Genomic DNA, 18177 nt, shown 5'->3' with positions numbered 1-18177 from the left:
TAATCTCTGCTGTTGTGCTGCAGCAATGAGACTGGGCAGCCAGCTGGGGGAGCGTGCCTGTCTGTTAGGCCCCAGACACTGCGATCAGAGATGGGTCACAAAGGCAGCTAGATAGGGGAGGTGGAAGGGGATCGACCATAGAGGAGGAAGCAGAGGGTGGGTGGTGGAGGGGTTGCCTGGCTACCCAAACTCCTTTCTCCGACCAAACACTACGTCCACGCCGAGGGACGTTAGTTTCTTCTCCGCAATGAGTCTGGATCTGAGTACCTCCCCGACCCTTCACAGAATGTGAACACATTCGGGGCCATTTGATTGGTCTAGAAACCGATGGGTTGAGCCAGAACACTCGTGGGTAAAGCGGCAGTTGGCTTTGATACTCTGATTGATTAGAGAGGATCCAAGCACTGATGACTTTGTTTTGTACAACGCCCCTCATACCCCTCGTCACCACAAACAACTTCAATGATGGCAGTCTCCGACCAAAGTATGTATCGAACGACAGAGCAGCAGAAGAATTTAGTGTGAGTCGTCAGGCTAGTGGAGGGGCCTGCTTAGACCACTTTACACCTACAGTACTGCCCCTGTCGGAAATGGATGGGCAGCATTCATAGGCCAACAATTACGAACTTTGACAGCGTCCATCATTAATCACTATATATTGAATATTACCTTACCTAACTGACAATAATGGAAAATAGCTAAGGGTTTGTCAAATTAGATTTTAACATTAGAGATTAGAGGAGGCACTTGAGATTCTATGGTTGAGATACTTGCTGAAGTTGGTCATGTATATTTCTAGCAATGCCTATGCAGTATTAATGTGTAAGCAACATTTCAGTGCTCAACAGAGCATAGCAGGCTGAGGGGTTATGCCTGGGTAATGTTTAGGGGGTGATTGAAAGGCGATGGGGCGTGGGTATGTGGGATGTGCAACACAGCTCTCTGTCCTCCAATATCCTGTGGAATGACCTTTAAATCTCCGCCAGCCTGCTCCCAGCTGCTCCCAGATAAACCTCCTGATCCTGGGGAGTTTATCACTAAAGCCTGCCTGGATCCAGATAAACCTCCTGATCCTGGGGAGTTTATCACTAAAGCCTGCCTGGATCCAGATTTACCTCCTGATCCTGGGGAGTTTATCACTAAAGCCTGCCTGGATCCAGATTTACCTCCTGATCCTGGGGAGTTTATCACTAAAGCCTGCCTGGATCCAGATAAACCTCCAGATCCTGGGGAGTTTATCACTAAAGCCTGCCTGGATCCAGATAAACCTCCTGATCCTGGGGAGTTTATCACTAAAGCCTGCCTGGATCCAGATAAACCTCCTGATCCTGGGGAGTTTATCACTAAAGCCTGCCTGGATCCAGATAAACCTCCTGATCCTGGGGAGTTTATCACTATAGACTGCCTGGATACCAGCTGCTCCCAGATAAACCTTCTGATCCTGGGGAGTTTATCACTAAAGACTGCCTGGATACCAGCTGCTCCCAGATAAACCTTCTGATCCTGGGGAGTTTATCACTAAAGACTGCCTGGATCCAGATAAACCTCCTGATCCTGGGGAGTTTATCACTAAAGCCTGCCTGGATCCAGATAAACCTCCTGATCCTGGGGAGTTTATCACTATAGACTGCCTGGATACCAGCTGCTCCCAGATAAACCTTCTGATCCTGGGGAGTTTATCACTAAAGACTGCCTGGATACCAGCTGCTCCCAGATAAACCTTCTGATCCTGGGGAGTTTATCACTAAAGACTGCCTGGATACCAGCTGCTCCCAGATAAACCTTCTGATCCTGGGGAGTTTATCACTAAAGACTGCCTGGATACCAGCTGCTCCCAGATAAACCTTCTGATCCTGGGGAGTTTATCACTAAAGACTGCCTGGATACCAGCTGCTCCCAGATAAACCTTCTGATCCTGGGGAGTTCATCACTAAAGCCTGCCTGGATACCAGCACTTGTTGTTCCAGATGCAATTACATTGTGTTGGACTTAGGAGGTGTGTGTGTGCGTGCGAGGGTGCGTGCATGCGAGGTTGTGTGCATGCATGCGCGGCCAACCATTATCCTTGTGAGTACTAGTCCTCACAAGGAAAATTTGGATAAGTGGGGACGATTCGCCGGTTCCAACAAGGAAAAAGGCTTTTTTAAGTTTAGGGGTTAGTGTTACAATTGGAGTTATGAATTAAGATCAGGTTTGGGGTTAGGGTTCAGTTTAGGTTAGGGGTTAGGGAAAATGGGATTTTGAATGGGAATACATTTTTTGGTCCCCACAAGGATATTCAAACACGTGTGAAATATTCAGTTGTGATGGACAAAGGAGAGATTGGGAGGATCATCCAGGACTCTGGGGTGCTAAAGGAACACCTCCCAACGCCAACCAGCCACCCTCACAATGCTCTGACCCACTCCATCCCTGAGCTTGTGAAGGGGAACCTGTGGTCTTGTGAATAGAATAAATGCTCAATCCTGGCACATCCTATGGTGGAGGCCAGATGGAGTCTTTGTCTTCAAACACACAGACACCAGTGGGCTCAGTGGAATGCCGTGCCTAGTGTGACTCTCTTGTCCTCCACCATGTTCACATGACTCGTATGCTAATTAACAATATTCACAGAGAATGATACAAATCCTCCATGTCTAAGACCAGCACAGCACACTGGTGATGCTTATTTACCATGATGGCACAGTTTAAGGAGTGTGATATGACTTCGACCCAGTTGGAGATCCCAACTGTTTTTGACGTGTTTATTATGAAGCAGGGCGTATTAGCAGTTATTGACTGGTATCAGCAAGTGATGCAAATGTCCTGATGCGTTGTTTCATATGAAAACTATGTACACTGTAGATTTGTTTTTGCTAGTAAACCAACATTGACCTTTAAGCTAGATGGAGAAAGAGACACTCCCTATGGTTTAGGTGAGTGTCTGCTCTCAAATGTCATTCTGTCAGCAACAATTGGATCCACCTATCACTGAAATGTCATTACTCAACAGTAGGACATATTGTTTTAGAAATATTTGCAGATCTCATGAAAATAGAACTCTTCGGCCACGTAATCCAGTGGTGGGTTTCGCATCAAAAGAAATATGCATATGTAGAAAGGGGGGGGGGGGGGAGGATTTCTACTAAGCTATATGGAATTGTTTTAAGAAGTTCATACCAAGGATAATTATATTTAGATTTTTACGACCCTTTGAAGTATCAACAGAAATCTAGAAAAAAAATGATTTGATATGTTTGGCCTTACTGCTATTAGCCCATACAAATGCATTGAATAACAGATTCACTACATCGATCAACAGATAGGCCCCAAAAAATGTTATGGAAGTTTGTTCTAAAGTGTCTGTCCTATATCTGAGAGATATAAGAAAGATCAGGATTTGAATGTTTTTTTTTACATGTATTTAACCTTTTATTTTTGTCACTAAACAGTCTCCATATATACTTCTAGAAATGTGTTCAACTGGTACCAGGGGACGAGTCTTGTGAGGCCTGTGGATGTCCTAGAGCAAAACAACAGACATGTACGTGTTCTTGAGAGTCTCACCTTTCAACAGAGGGGTCATACTAGTGTGTAGCCGTTGTTCGGACACTACTGTACATACAGAAGTTGGCAGATCGGCTGTACTGACTTCAGACGAGTCCCAAGACGCTTGTGGGGGTCGGAGAGCAAAGCGGAGAACACCGTCATGTTCGGGACGCTACAGACAATTTTATGCAAAGACCGATTTTCGGGATGTCTCATGGTCTGACAAACACTGCTCTAGCTCTGTCACCTTTTACCTCCTAAAGATATCTCTAGCTTAAACTGACAGATTTTTATAAGGATTTTTTTCATTATGCTAATTAGATTTCTGCGTGGTGCGGAATTTGACCTTAGGGGTTTAATCAGGGGCGCCGCCAGGGGTTTAATCAGGGGCGTCGCCAGGGGTTTAATCAGGGGCGCCGCCAGGGGTTTAATCAGGGGCGCCGCCAGGGGTTTAATCAGGGGCGCCGCCAGGGATTTTGGGCCCCATGAAAAGATATCACATTGGGCCCCACCACCACAGGCCACACCAACCCTGCGCAATTGCTGTAACCACACCTCCAGAACCCAATCGACCCATACAAAGCTTTAAATAACTACCTTTGCAACTCTCTTGTAGTCCAATATTTACTGTACAATATTTACAACAATATGTACAACAGTGAGCTGTGAAAATACACTGCTCAAAACAACACAATGTAACTCCAAGTCAATCACACTTCTGTGAAATCAAACTGTCCACTTAGGAAGCAACACTGATTGACAATAAATTTCACATGCTGTTGTGCAAATGGAATAGACAAGTTGGAAATTATATGCAATTAGCAAGACACCCCCAATAAAGGAGTGGTTCTGCAGGTGGTGACCACAGACCACTTCTCAGTTCCTATGCTTCCTGGCTGATGTTTTGGTCACTTTTGAATGCTGGCGGTGCTTTCACTCTAGTGGTAGCATGAGACGGAGTCTACAACCCACACAAGTGGCTCAGGTAGTGCAGCTCATCCAGGATGGCACATCAATGCGAGCTGTGGCAAGAAGGTTTGCTGTGCCTGTCAGCGTAGTGTCCAGAGCATGGAGGCGCTACCAGGAGACAGGCCAGTACATCAGGAGACGTGGAGGAGGCCGTAGGAGGGCAACAACCCAGCAGCAGGACCGCTAACTCCGCCTTTGTGCAAGGAGGAGCAGGAGAAGCACTGCCAGAGCCTTGCAAAATGACCTCCAGCAGGCCACAAATGTGCATGTGTCTGCTCAAACGGTCAGAAACAGACTCCATGAGGGTGGTATGAGGGCCCGACGTCCACAGGTGGGGGTTGTGCTTACAGCCCAACACCATGTGGGACGTTTGGCATTTGCCAGAGAACACCAAGATTGGCAAATTCGCCATCTGTGCTCTTCACAGATGAAAGCAGGTTCACACTGAGCACATGTGACAGACGTGACGGAGTCTGGAGATGCCGTGGAGAACGTTCTGCTGCCTGCAACATCCTCCAGCATGACCGGTTTGGCGGTGGGTCAGTCATGGTGTGGGGTGGCATTTCTTTGGGGGGCCGCACAGCCCTCCATGTGCTCGCCAGAGGTAGCCTGACTGCCATTAGGTACCGAGATGAGATCCTCAGACCCCTTGTGAGACCATATGCTGGTGCGGTTGGCCATGGGTTCCTCCTAATGCAAGACAATGCTAGACCTCATGTGGCTGGAGTATGTCAGCAGTTCCTGCAAGAGGAAGGCATTGATGCTATGGACTGGCCCGCCCGTTCCCCAGACCTGAATCCAATTGAGCACATCTGGGACATCATGTCTCGCTCCATCCACCAACGCCACGTTGCACCACAGACTGTCCAGGAGTTGGCGGATGCATGCCCAGGCATTGTAGGGAGGTCATACAGGCACGTGGAGGCCACACACACTACTGAGCCTCATTTTGACTTGTTTTAAGGACATTACATCAAAGTTGGATCAGCCTGTAGTGTGGTTTTCCACTCCAAATCCAGACCTCCATGAGTTGATGAATTGGATTTCCATTGATTATTTTTGTGTGATTTTGTTGTCAGCACATTCAACTATGTAAATAAAAAAGTATTTAATAAGATTATTTCATTCATTCAGATCTAGGATGTGTTATTTTAGTGTTCCCTTTATTTTTTTGAGCAGTGTATAACACTGTGCAGACATGCATGCAACATTCTGCATACAGTGAAATGTATGCAGAATGCAAATCATTTTATAACATTTTTGACATGCGTTTTTCTGGATTTTTTTGTTGTTATTCTGTCTCTCACTGTTCAAATAAACCTACCATCAAAATTATAGACTGATCATTTCTTTGTCAGTGGGCAAACGTCCAAAATCAGCAGGGGATCAAATACTTTTTTCCCCTTACTGTACCCTCACTAATCTGCCAGACTTTCAGAACAGCAGAAAATTCGAATACAATTTTTGCAGTGGTGTGGATCCTAGTGTCCAAGTCACTTATGATGTTGTCCATAGCAGTAAAAAACATTGTGTTCTGAAACACCATTGCTGCACTGTCCTGAGCTGAGGTCTCATCATGGAATCACTTCCTTTTCCTCTGGTGTTCCTTGCTAAATTGGAGTGCAACATCCATTTGCGTAGCAATCAGTGTTGCCTCAGACAGGAGACTCCCATCCATCTCTAAGAGCCTGCATCTCTTCCTTTAAGGCTCTGATATTGGCTGCCTCTGTGTCAAGTGAGATTTTTCCTGACCGGAGAATCACATTCCTCTCCTCAATGCATTGCAGTACCTGCAATTATGCCAACTGACATGTCATTCAACACAATGCTGCTCCTCTCCTTCTTCAGTTGGGAGTAGGGCTGGTTCAGGGCTATGGGGATGGGGAGACGGGGCTGGTTCAGGGGTATGGGGAGACAGGGCTGGTTCAGGAGTATGGGGATGGGGAGACAGGGCTGGTTCAGGGGTATGGGGATGGGGAGACAGGGCTGGTTCAGGGGTATGGGGAGACAGGGCTGGTTCAGGAGTATGGGGATGGGGAGACAGGGCTGCTGAGCCTGAAGCTGCATCTGTTGGGCCTGGCACCAGTCAGGGGCAGGGACAACTCATTTAGTATGAATAGCTTGGTAAAATTTTGCCTGCACTGATTAAATGTTGGCTAGAAGAGGAGCAAAATGTAAACACTCAGAATTTTCTGTGAAGATATTAAGTAACTAATGTTAGGGGAGCAAAGTTAGCCTGTTTCACTATGGACTAAGCTAACAGGTTCATTTCCAACACTCATGGACTACACCCACCTTACAGGATGAAAAATTGGCTGACCTGCTGTCGCCCTTTCTTTTCTCTCTCCAGTCTTTCTTTTCGTTTTTGGAAGCCAGATTTGTCAACTATTTCATAGTTTTGATGTCTTCAGTATTATTCTACAATGTAGAAAACAGTACAAATTAAGAAAAACCCTTGAATGAGTAGGTGTCCCCAAACTTTGGACTGGTACTGTATATATCAATAGTTTGTAATAGTATGTTGGTTGTCTCTCTGTGTCTTTCCAATATTTAACTCTTCATTTGTTTTTTATTTTGAATTGAATGTTATGTCTTATTTTGTTCTTGTCTATAACTGTTCTGTACTTTGTCATGTATTTGTACATTTTTGTGGACCCCAGGAAGAGCAGTAGTACTGCATGTGCAGTAGTTAATGGAGATCCTAATCAACTAAACACACCAATTAGGAGTATTATATTATGGTATCTGTCTGTGAATTAAAGCATAGATTAACAAGTCTTGGAGTTGTGTGGGTCCGTGCTTGGTAAGAATTTTGTAATTCTTCAGAACCATGCAAATCTTCAGAACCATGCAGCCACTTTAATTCTAAATTGCTGTTATGCAATTAATACGCCCCCAATTACTGTCACTTCTCTTGAAGGTTTATGTCAAGGTCCCAGGGTTCCAGTCTGGATGCACACTTTCCACTCCACCTGCAGGTCCGCTTCCTTTCAGCACTGGACCACACGACTGGACAATAATCAAGATTAGACAAAACTAGAGCCTGCAGAATTTGCTTTTTGGAGTGTGGTGTCAAAAATGCAGAGTATCTCTTTATTACGGCCAGACCTCTCCCCATATTTACAACCATTGAATCTATATGTTTTGTATTAAGGCACAAGGCGAGACCCAAATGCAGACACAGGAGGCAGATGGTTGGAGTCTTACAATGTTTATTAATCCAAAGGGGTAGGCAAGAGAACGGTCGTGGACAGGCAAAAGGTCAAAACCAGATCAGAGTCCAGGAGCTACAAAGTGGCAGACAGGCTCGTGGTGAAGGCAGGCAGAATGGTCAGGCAGGCAGGTACAAAGTCCAGAAACAGGCAAGGGTCAAAACCGGGAGGACTAGAAAAAGGAGAATGCAAAAAGCAGGAGAACGGGAACACACTGGTTGACTTGGAAACATACAAGACGAACTGGCACAGAGAGACAGGAAACACAGGGATGGAAACACAGGGATAAATACACTGGGGAAAATAAACGACACCTGGAGGGGGTGGAGACAATAACAGGAACAGGTGAAACAGATCAGGGCGTGACAGTTTTGACCATGACAGTTTACAATCTAAAGTAACACCAAGTAATTTAGTCTCCTCAACTTGTTCAACAGCCACACCATTCATTACCAGTTGAGCCCAAAAAGACAATTCCCACATTTGTAAATATTAGTAAGCTAGTTATTCACACATTTATAAACAACTTTTAAAGTATATAATAATGATTCATAAGATAATTCATGAGATGTTTAATATAGTTCCTTATAAACCATTTACTAATAACTACTGCCTCATTTATACTTTATGAATGTTTTGAGTGGCCAGTGTAATTTCTCACAAAAAGATGGACATGCCGTTCATTGGTAGACATTCCAGCAGTACCTGATGCAGCCTCCCTTCCTTTCTTTCCCCACTAGGTGGCAGTGTGAAACAGATTGAGTTGTTGAAATGCATCATCCTTTCATGATATGCAAGATTCATTTCTGGAAAGAATAGCTTCCAAATTATGTGTGAAACGGTTGAATGAATGGCCTGGATATTTTCTATTAGGATATTAAATGGTATCATCTGAAGAGTTAATAAACCATTAAAATATACCGCTATTCTGTGTGTCATTATTGTTAGTATGTTTATTATCTCTGGATTAGGATCCCTGTTAAAAGTGGGAAGATTAAGGCTTGGAATATGGCCCTTAACTAAAACAAGTTGAAATGTAACATATGTCATGTCTACATACAGTAGCAGATTGAATTAAAACATAATATTGTGAGAAAACATGCTGCAATGTTGTTGTTTACAGTAACTGATCTGAGAATGCATTACATGAAAGCCTAACATACAAAACCACGAAAAGCTACCAATGCTTATGAAGCAAGTATTATTTTTATTAAATTGGTATGTAATGGTTTTAGACACCACACCACTCAAGATTTAAATGTAACTTACAGTCAGTCCATTGTTGGTTAAATAATTTGTGCGAGTGTCTTGTATCTATGTTGCTGAGAGTTACCAGAATCGATATTGACACGTTCTTTACTCTAGCAGTAAACTTCAAATCATTACAAAATCAATATTTTACTCACTATACAGTTAAGACATACACACAAAGGATTGTCACACAGTTCAAAGCACTAAGAAGGCCTTGGTCTTCATTGAAAATAAATATCCTGTGCTGACATAGAAAGAGAAAGGCAGGTGAATCGGAAAAACAATAGACACTGCATGTGCAATACACAGTGATCCTACTTTTATTTGCACACCACCCATCCTCTATTACACACATATAAACAGTTTATTACAATTAATTCACTGTTCCCACACTATATATAGTTAATAAAGCTATATTATGCTCTATTACAGGGCTGTTCAATTCAAAACACTTCTGGTTTTTGTTTGTACCTGGTAGTCAACTGCACTCACCTGGTGTCCCGGGTCTGAATCAGTCCCTGGTTAGAAAGAGAAGATGAAAAACAGAAGTGTTTTGGCTCTCCAGGACTGACATTAAACAGCCCTGCTCTATTGCATGACTTGGTAACATTTTGCATTGTGTTCCATAGTTATGTCAATTATGTATTAGGTACAAAGGTTCAATGTGAGTCCTTTGAATGTTTTTGCAAAATAGTGGCTTTAGATGAGCTATGGTAAGAGTAGATCCTTAGCGGAGCTTCGCTTTGCGGGCTCATTGGTGAAGCGATGCATTTACAGAAAGTTCATCAGTAGAAACCTCATCCAAGTGTTTACCCAAGGTCTCCTCGGTCATTACTTTCACCAGTACATACTGAAATTGTCCCATTGTTCATGCCTGTACAATGCCCACACACAGCATTGCCAGCTAGCCATGTTGTGTGAATCTAGCCTAGTCCAAGATCTGGATGTGCATTAGCCAACTATGACAAACATGGCATGACAACGATAGTCAGAGTAGTTGGCTAGACTATTAGAGCGCATACATATCTGGGACCAGTCTACAGTGAATTAGCTGTCCAGTCAGAACTTGCTGAGGGAGGGCAGTGCCCCAGCCTTGACCAGCACCGCTGACAGCAGGTCGGCTGGTCCAGAGAGGTGTGGCACCGTGGGGGCTGAGGGGTCTAAATGCTGGTTGTTAGAGTTCAGGGGCATTGGGATCTTCCCCCGGGTCAGAGACTTGGCAGCCCCCGTTATCCCACTACTTCCTCCCCCCACACTGGACTTGCTGTTCTCAGCCGTGGGGATGACAGTCCCCAGGTGGGGGTTGCCTGCCATGGGGGCTGGGGCCTCCAGTTGAGGCTGATAGCAGCACAGCAGCCTAAAGAAAGCTGCTCTCATCTCCCTGCTGGACAGGGTGTAGATGAGGGGGTTGAGTGCTGAGTTGAGCACGGCCAGGGCAATGAACCAGTCCACATGGTAGAGCACAGGGCAGCGCTCCGGACTGCAGCCCACGTCCAGAAGCAGCAGCAGGAACAGCGGGGCCCAGCACATCACAAACACCCCCAGAACTATCACCACCGTCCTCAGCAGGGCCAGCGAGCGCTCCGAGGGCCTGCTGCTCACCCTGCGCCCGCTGGACGTCACCAGCCGGTAGATGCGGATGTAGAGGATGATGATGGCCACCAGCAGGGCGCTGAACACGCTGATGCAGAAGGCCACGTAACTCTTGTCGTAGAGGGGCAGCACGGTGGAGCAGGATGCCAGGTGTTCCAGGCAGTTCCAGCCCAGGGAAGGCAGGGCACTGAGCAGCACCGACACGGCCCAGCATGCCCCCAGCAGCCCCAGTAACCTCCCCCGCCCCGCCGCCTCGCACGGACGCAGACGCACCATGGTCATGTGTCTCTCGATACCGATGGCCAGCAGGCTGAAGGTGGATGCGCTGAGGGCCACGAACATGCTTCCCTCTCTTGCCAGCCACTGGGCCGGCGTCAGGAAGAAGGTCCTGCTACCAGAGGTGAATATGTTAACCATATAGGCCACCCCAGCCAACAGGTCAGACAGGGCCAGGTTACCGATGAGGAAATACATGCGACTGTGGAAGCGTTTGTTCCTCCACAGCGCCAGCAGCACTGTGATGTTCTCCAGCACGATGAGGACACAGATGAGGAGGAGGACAACAGTCTTACAGGCCGCACTGCTCCGAGGTCGACCCCACTTCCCAGAGTGGTTGTAGTGGGCAATGATGACAGGGTTCATCCCCTCCTCAAACACGTTCTCCATCCTGTCTGTCCCTGGCCTTCCCTCGTCACACAACAGAGGGCGCCAGAACACCACCGACTGTAGACAGAGGATCAACTGGCCGTGGACTACTTTATCTGGCACTGTTGGCATCACACTCTTTATAGGGACCTGTTGGATACACTGCATTAAAATGTATTTCACAAAATTCAGTAGGTACTTTATTATGAATGAAGGAATCGCTTATATGTTGATTTAACCCATGAGATATTCCATGCCAGAGGGTAAGAATTAACTGACAAATGTCATGTCACATCTCTGGTTAGTTTGAAAACTTTTAGTAGGCTGCAAAGGCATGCTATAGTAATCAATCATCATGAATTACATTTAAGAACAGGGTTTCTACATCTTGATGCCATTCTAAACATTTACATTTGTACTCAAAAATACATGATTGAAAAGTGTAAATTTAGTGGATAAATCTTTCCCCTATGTTTGGATAGAATGTGTTTCTTCCATTCTGCCAATCTTATTAGAATAAGAACTGATAAAGTAAGATGGTTCATTACTAATGTGTTTGACAGTAATCACTCGAATGAAATAGTTATTTTTTTCCCTTACTATAAAAGATTGCTGTTAGAGTGCTGTGTAACTGCAGTACGCAGTAGTATAAATGCAATTACAGTGCAGAAAAACTCCAGCATGCTGAAAATACTGCCGTTAGAGTGCAGAAGACTTAGAGCGCATAATAACTCAGTATGCTGTAAATATTGCATCCAAAATAACCGCTTTTTTTACTGTAGTAATTTTGCAGTGTAACTGCCGTTAGAGTGCAGTATAACTGCAGTCCAATTGCAGTACACCGCAGTTATTCTGCAATTACTGCATCCAAAATACCACAGTTGACTTCAGTTACTGCACTTTTACTGCAGTTTCAAAACTGCAATCTTTTTTTTGTAAGGGCAGTTTTGAAACTGCAGTAAAAGTACATTATCAACGGTTGACAGTTGTATTTTGGACACAGTAACTACAGAAAAACTGCAGTGTACTGTAAAATTACAGCAGTGAAAAAACAGTTATTTTGGACGAAGTATTTACAGCATACTGCAGTTATTCTGCACTCTAACTGCAGTTATACTACAGTGTACCGCAGTTATACTGCATACTGAATGCAATATTTTTCGTAAGGGTACAATCTTTTTTTGTAAGGGTTCGATGTAAAAGTATGAAATTGTCCATCATTAAATTTAGGAACATCAGTCAACCCTAGACCTACCTGAAGGACTGTTTACATTTTCATTTGAGATTGTAAACATGGATACGTTCATACGGCCCCTTGACAGATGTGTTGGTTCAAAATCCCTGCTTCAATATCCAAACAATCCTCGGATTACGTCGTGTCATCGATTCCATATTTTATCGCGGACATTCAAGTAAACTATATGAATATGCCTGTTATTGATATTCCCGCTAAAATGTCATTCCGATAAATTAGCTATAGCCCACAACTCCGAAACAGTCTTCTCACATCTGTCAAACTTTTTTATGGTCCAGCGACTTCTCCCTTCTCTGAAACGTCCAACTCTCACTTCTCCCAGTGCTAAACTGAATAGGGCGGGATCATTCCGTATACCCCAGCTTCATGTGATGACTGGAGGTTTGGATGAAACCAAATCTAATGTAATTTGTCACAAGCGCCGAACACAACAGGTGTAGACCTTACAGTAAAATGCTTACTTACAAGCCCTAAACAACAATGAAGTTCTAAAAAAAACCTAAAAAAACTTTAAAAAACTAAGAAAATAATAATTAAAGAGCAGCAGTAAAATAACAATAGCCAGGCTATATACAGGGGGTACCAGTACAGAGTCAATGTGCGGGGGCACAGGTTAGTCAAGGTAATTTAGGTAATATGTACATGTAGGTAGAGTTATTAAAGTGACTATGCATAGATAACAGAGAGTAGCAGCAGTGTAAAAGAGGGGGGTGGGGGTGGGGGCAATGCGATTAGTCTGGGTAGCCATTTGATTAGATGTTCAGGAGTCTTATGGCTTGGGGGTTGAAGCTGTTTAGAATCCTCTTGGACCTAGACTTTGAGCTCCAGTACTGCTTGCCATGCGGTATCAGAGAGAACAGACTAGGGTGGCTGGAGTCTTTTTGGCCTTCCTCTGACACCGCCTGGTATAGAGGTCCTGGATGGCAGGAAGCTTGGCCCCAGTGATGTACTGGGCCGAACGCACTACCCTCTGTAGTGCCTTGCGGTCAGAGACCGAGTAGTTGTCATACCAGGCAGTGATGCAACCAGTCAGGATCCTCTTGATGGTGCAGCTGTAGAACCTTTTGAGGATCTGAAGACGCATGCCAAATCCTTTCAGTCTCCTGAGGGGGAATAGGTTTTGTCGTGCCGTCTTCACGACAGTCTTGGTGTGCATGTTAGTTTGTTGGTGATGTGGACACCAAGGAAGGGCATAGCGGTATTTCTTATAAGCTTCCGGGTTAGAGTCCCGCTCCTTGAAAGCGGGAGCTCTAAACCCTTTAGCTTAGTGCGGATGTTGCCTGTAATCCATGGCTTCTGGTTGGGGTATGTACGTACAGTCACTGTGGGGATGACGTCATCGATGCACTTATTGATGAAGCCAGTGACTGATGTTGTGTACTCCTCAATGCCATCGGAAGAATCCCGGAACATATTCCAGTCTGTGCTAACAAAACAGTCCTGAAGCTCAGCATCTGCTTCATCTGACCCCTTTTTTATTGACCCAGTCACTGGTACACCCTGCTTAAATTTTTGTTTGTAAGCAGGAATTAGGAGGATATAAGGAGAGAGCTTAGTACGCGTCTCTGTGTGTGGAGTAAAGGTGGAGTTTTTCTCCCTCTGGTTGCACATTTAACATGCTGGTGGAAATGTGGTAAAACATATTAAAGTTTCCCTGCATTAAAGTCCCCGGGCACTAGGAGCGCAGCCTCTGGATGAGCATTTTCCTGTTTGCTTATGGCGGTATTCTCAACCAATTTGAGTTACCAGAGGCCAAAGTCGGTGTGATGCTGATGTTTGACTCAATAGCGCAAGATACACTGTATCCCTTGTTACTGTAGCTGGGCTGGAGATGATTTCTTTTGAATTACTCAGGTGTGTGTGTTTTGTTTCTATAGTCAAAGTTTTTGGTTTTTGCACTTTGTCGTCACCAATACATTATACATGCCAAGGTAAATGGCTAGTTTGAGGCTAGAAAACACACTTATCTGTCTCATTGAATGTGTCACCCTTTAGGTGCTGATGGTAGCCTACTATACATACAGTAGTGCTATTAAAATGATTGCCTCGGTCTGTCTCTACTTTTAGCTAAATGTCTTATGCACCTTGTGAGTCATTCCTGAAATCAAATGTTGCCCAATACCACCACAAATAATCCACTACAAACACAATACAGAACAAAATGATTCACTTGAATGAAACAAACATGAGACAATATAAAACAAACAACATAACATTGATCGTTTTGAAAAACAAAACAGACTGATGCTCCGATGGTTTGTTTATTTGCCTTAGAAATTCTCCCAATTGACAAGTCAAGAAAAAATAAGTTATGACCCTTGTTTTTCATGTTCAGAAAGATGGATAACTTTTTCCCCTTGGCCCTTCCTGTGTGTGGGATAGGTCACCCCTCTCCCACTGCCCTGCCTGCCTACAGCGGATGAGGAAACACAATCACACACATTCTATCTTTCTGACAGGATCGTACAGTCACTCACACTCTAAGTTACTCACAGGATGAGAAGCTTCTCCCTGGCTGCAGTCAAACACAATGTGACATGAATTTGCTGACTTCAACAGAATGACCAAAACAGGAGGAGAAACTACAGCTCAACATTTGGGAACTTGAGGCAGGTATTCTGAGTGCTGTGTTACCTCAGCCCCCCTCTCCATTTTAGTCATTTAGCTGATGCTCTTTTCCAGAGAAACTGAGTGCGTAATCTTTTGTACTCCCCCCATACTGGTTCCCCATGGGAATAGAACCCACAACCTTGAAGTTGCAAGCAGCATGGTCTACCAACTGAGCCACACAGGATGACTCACTACTCCACACTTGGCTCTCTCCCATATTGTGTTGATAGTCCAGGCAGCGCCTTCCCTGTATGGTATCCCCAGGGGAAAGTGAACCAATCTATTATTCCAACTGTTAGATGGTACACTGGCAGGGAAATGCTAACAGGCTGCCGTTACATGCCATTTTCTCAACTGCTTGCTATACACTGAGTGTACAAAACATTAGGAACACCTGCTCTTTCCATGACATAGACCACCAGGTGAATCCAGGTAAAAGCTATGATCCCTTATTGATGTTAATTGTTAAAGTGCCTTTGAACAGAGTATGGTAATAGGTGCCAGGCGCACCAGTTTGAGTGTGTCAAGAACTGCAACGCTGCTGGGTTTTTCAAGCTCAACAGTTTCCCTTGTGTATCAAGAATAGTCCACCACCCAAAGGACATCCAGCCAACTTGACACAACTGTGGGAAGCATTGGAGACAACATGGGCCAGCATCCCTGTGGAACGCTTTCGACACGTTGTAGAGTCCATGCCCGGACGAATCTAGGCTGTTCTGAGAGTAACTCCATATTAGGAAGATGTTCTTAATGTTTTGATGCAGTATTCACCTTTTCAAAACAACACTGCTCCTCAAAAACAAATCCACCAAGACTCTCAGTAGATGTCACAAAACCAAACGTCCATCCAAACAGTATCACTTGGCATCTAATTAGAAGGTTATCTCATCATTTATGACTTAGCAATGGCACAACAAATATAGACATGTTTCATTCACTCTATTTCTATAGAGAAGTTAGATTTCTTCTGAATAACATTAAAGAAATCTCAGAAAATCTGGAAGAACTTCACTGAAAAATATTTTTATTGATTTGCAATCGCAAAAGAGTTCCTGATACAGAGAGTGCTGTTATTGTTTACATGACATGATCTAGGCTGTGATGCTAGACTTCGCTAACAACGCCATCCAAAAACATGATAGGGCATCTGCAAAGGGTCCACTGAGCCTTAGACAGATGTTAAGAGTGAAGGGTTGAGGAGTACACCCTTAGAAAAAAAAGTGCCATCTAGAACCTAAAAGGGTTCTTCGGCTGTCCCCATAGGAGAACCCTTTGAAGAACCATTTTTGGTTCCAGGTAGAACCTTTTCAGTTCAATGTAGAACCCTTTCCAAAGAGGGTCCTACATGGAACCCAAAATATTTCTACCTGGAACAAAAAAGGGTTCTCCTATGGGGACAGCCAAAGAACCCCTTTGGAACCGTTTTTTCTAAGAGTGTATAAGGGGATATAAACCGACAAGGAGATGGAGTAGAGTGAAATAGAGACTGAGAGATGGGGATTGAGAAGGAGAAGTTGGAGGGAACTGAGTGCAGACAACTGAAGAGTAGGAGAGGGGGGTGTAGAGGAGAGAGGACAGAGACTGCGAGAAAGTGGTGGAGGCTGTGAGAGTGATGGATTGAGTAAGAGAGGATGGAGGGGACTGTGAGATTTGGCTGTGTCCCACTTTGGGCTTGGGTGTCAGTGAGTGTGAGGAGTTACAAGCGGCCTGGCCCTCTCATATGTTAGCCCCAGGCCCTGCAGATTAATGAATGGCACCCAGCACTGTTGACTTTACCCTGATCAACAAGCGATTTGCAGTACAACTCATTTATAAACATATTAAAACACTCCAGAGCTCTTGTTGATGCAAGCTTCGTGATTTCCTGGATATATGGCAGCCTGGTCACTCAAGATCTAAGGCAATTTTTGACGTTCGTCCAGGTCCCCAGGACTTTGGGAGATGCCTTCAAAACTGGCCACTAGGTCCAACGGTTGTGCTGTTTCCATCAAGAAGGCTTGCAGCTTGCTAGGATGTTGTGGATGGGGATAACCAGGGATGGGCCATCCCCATCCACATGTTGTGGATGGCCGGCTTTAGCCTTTTAGGGGCCTCTCACCGGCAAAAGTATTTTAGTGGCTCTTCTCTTGACGGCGGAGAGAAACATTTTATTTTGAAAGTTCCTCTCCTGCAATTCAACACATTTTGCCATGAGGCAGAGAGAAAATTTTGCAATTTGATAAAACATTGAATGCAATTTCTACTCATCTTTTTTTGTTGTTGCAGTTTTATAGCTAGCTAATTTCTTGCAATTCTACTCATTTTGCCATGGGGTCGAGATATATTTTTGCAGTTTCAAGGCTATTTCCTACAATTCTTCACATTTTGCTATCACTTATGCCATGTTAATACAATATCTTAGTGAGAATGACTAACAACATCAATGGGGGTGCCCTGAAAGTCAGGGCCCCTGGCCATATGCCCTGCGTGCCCGGTCGATATTTGGCCATGGGGACGGCTCCAAGCTGCGAGCTCTGGCTCCGAGGGTCACGTGTTCAATCCCAGTGTTAGGCACTTTTTACATATATTTTGTTTTAACCCTATCCCAAACCTTAACCCTTACCTTAACTATTCAGTATTAATGCCATCGAAATTGGACATTTATCCCCCCTGGACAAACATTGAATAGTGAAGTTAAACTGTTTCAAACCGTGAGATCTTGTTGCATATGGTGCCGTGGGGAGAGAAGAAATGCCGTTATGGGTCAAGAGAGAACATTTAGCATTTTTCAGTGTCTAGGTTTACAATCGTGTGTGTGTGTGTGTTTGTGTGATTGTGTGTGTGTACGCTAACGCTATTGTTGGTTACATGTGTGTTCGTGTGTATGTGAAGGGCGATGTGAGTCAAGGCTGGCTGGCTGATGGAGAGTTAGCTTGTTTGGAATTTCATGTTTAGTGGGAACTGGGGGGGGGGGGGTTCTGTGGTGGAAAGCTCTTGGGACTTCACCGTTCTACCCCTAACCCTCCCTACCCCCCTCTGTCTACCCTGCCTCCCCGTCTCTCTCTCTCTCATTCCCTCCTCCCCCCATACTGAAACAGTTATACAAGAATGAAATGTCCTTCTCAACCAACCCTT

General features: G+C 44.7%; 1 protein-coding gene across 1 annotated transcript; it reads right to left on the bottom strand.

The window, feature by feature from the left end:
- Positions 1–8896: 8896 nt before the first annotated feature.
- Positions 8897–12769, bottom strand: LOC106584412 (sphingosine 1-phosphate receptor 3-like). Its single transcript, XM_014169709.3, has 2 exons — positions 12454–12769; positions 8897–11348 (listed from the first exon to the last, which is right to left on the bottom strand). Exon 2 carries the CDS (start codon positions 11328–11330, stop codon positions 10020–10022), a length of 1311 nt encoding a protein of 436 aa, XP_014025184.1. The 5' UTR covers positions 11331–11348; positions 12454–12769; the 3' UTR covers positions 8897–10019.
- Positions 12770–18177: the final 5408 nt, after the last annotated feature.

The sequence above is a fragment of the Salmo salar genome, chromosome 23 (assembly GCF_965601325.2).
Source record: "Salmo salar chromosome 23, fSalSal1, whole genome shotgun sequence".
Classification (NCBI taxonomy): Eukaryota; Metazoa; Chordata; class Actinopteri; order Salmoniformes; family Salmonidae; genus Salmo; species Salmo salar.
Note: the sequence above shows the minus strand (reverse complement) of the source record. Positions and strands in the feature narration are given on the sequence as shown.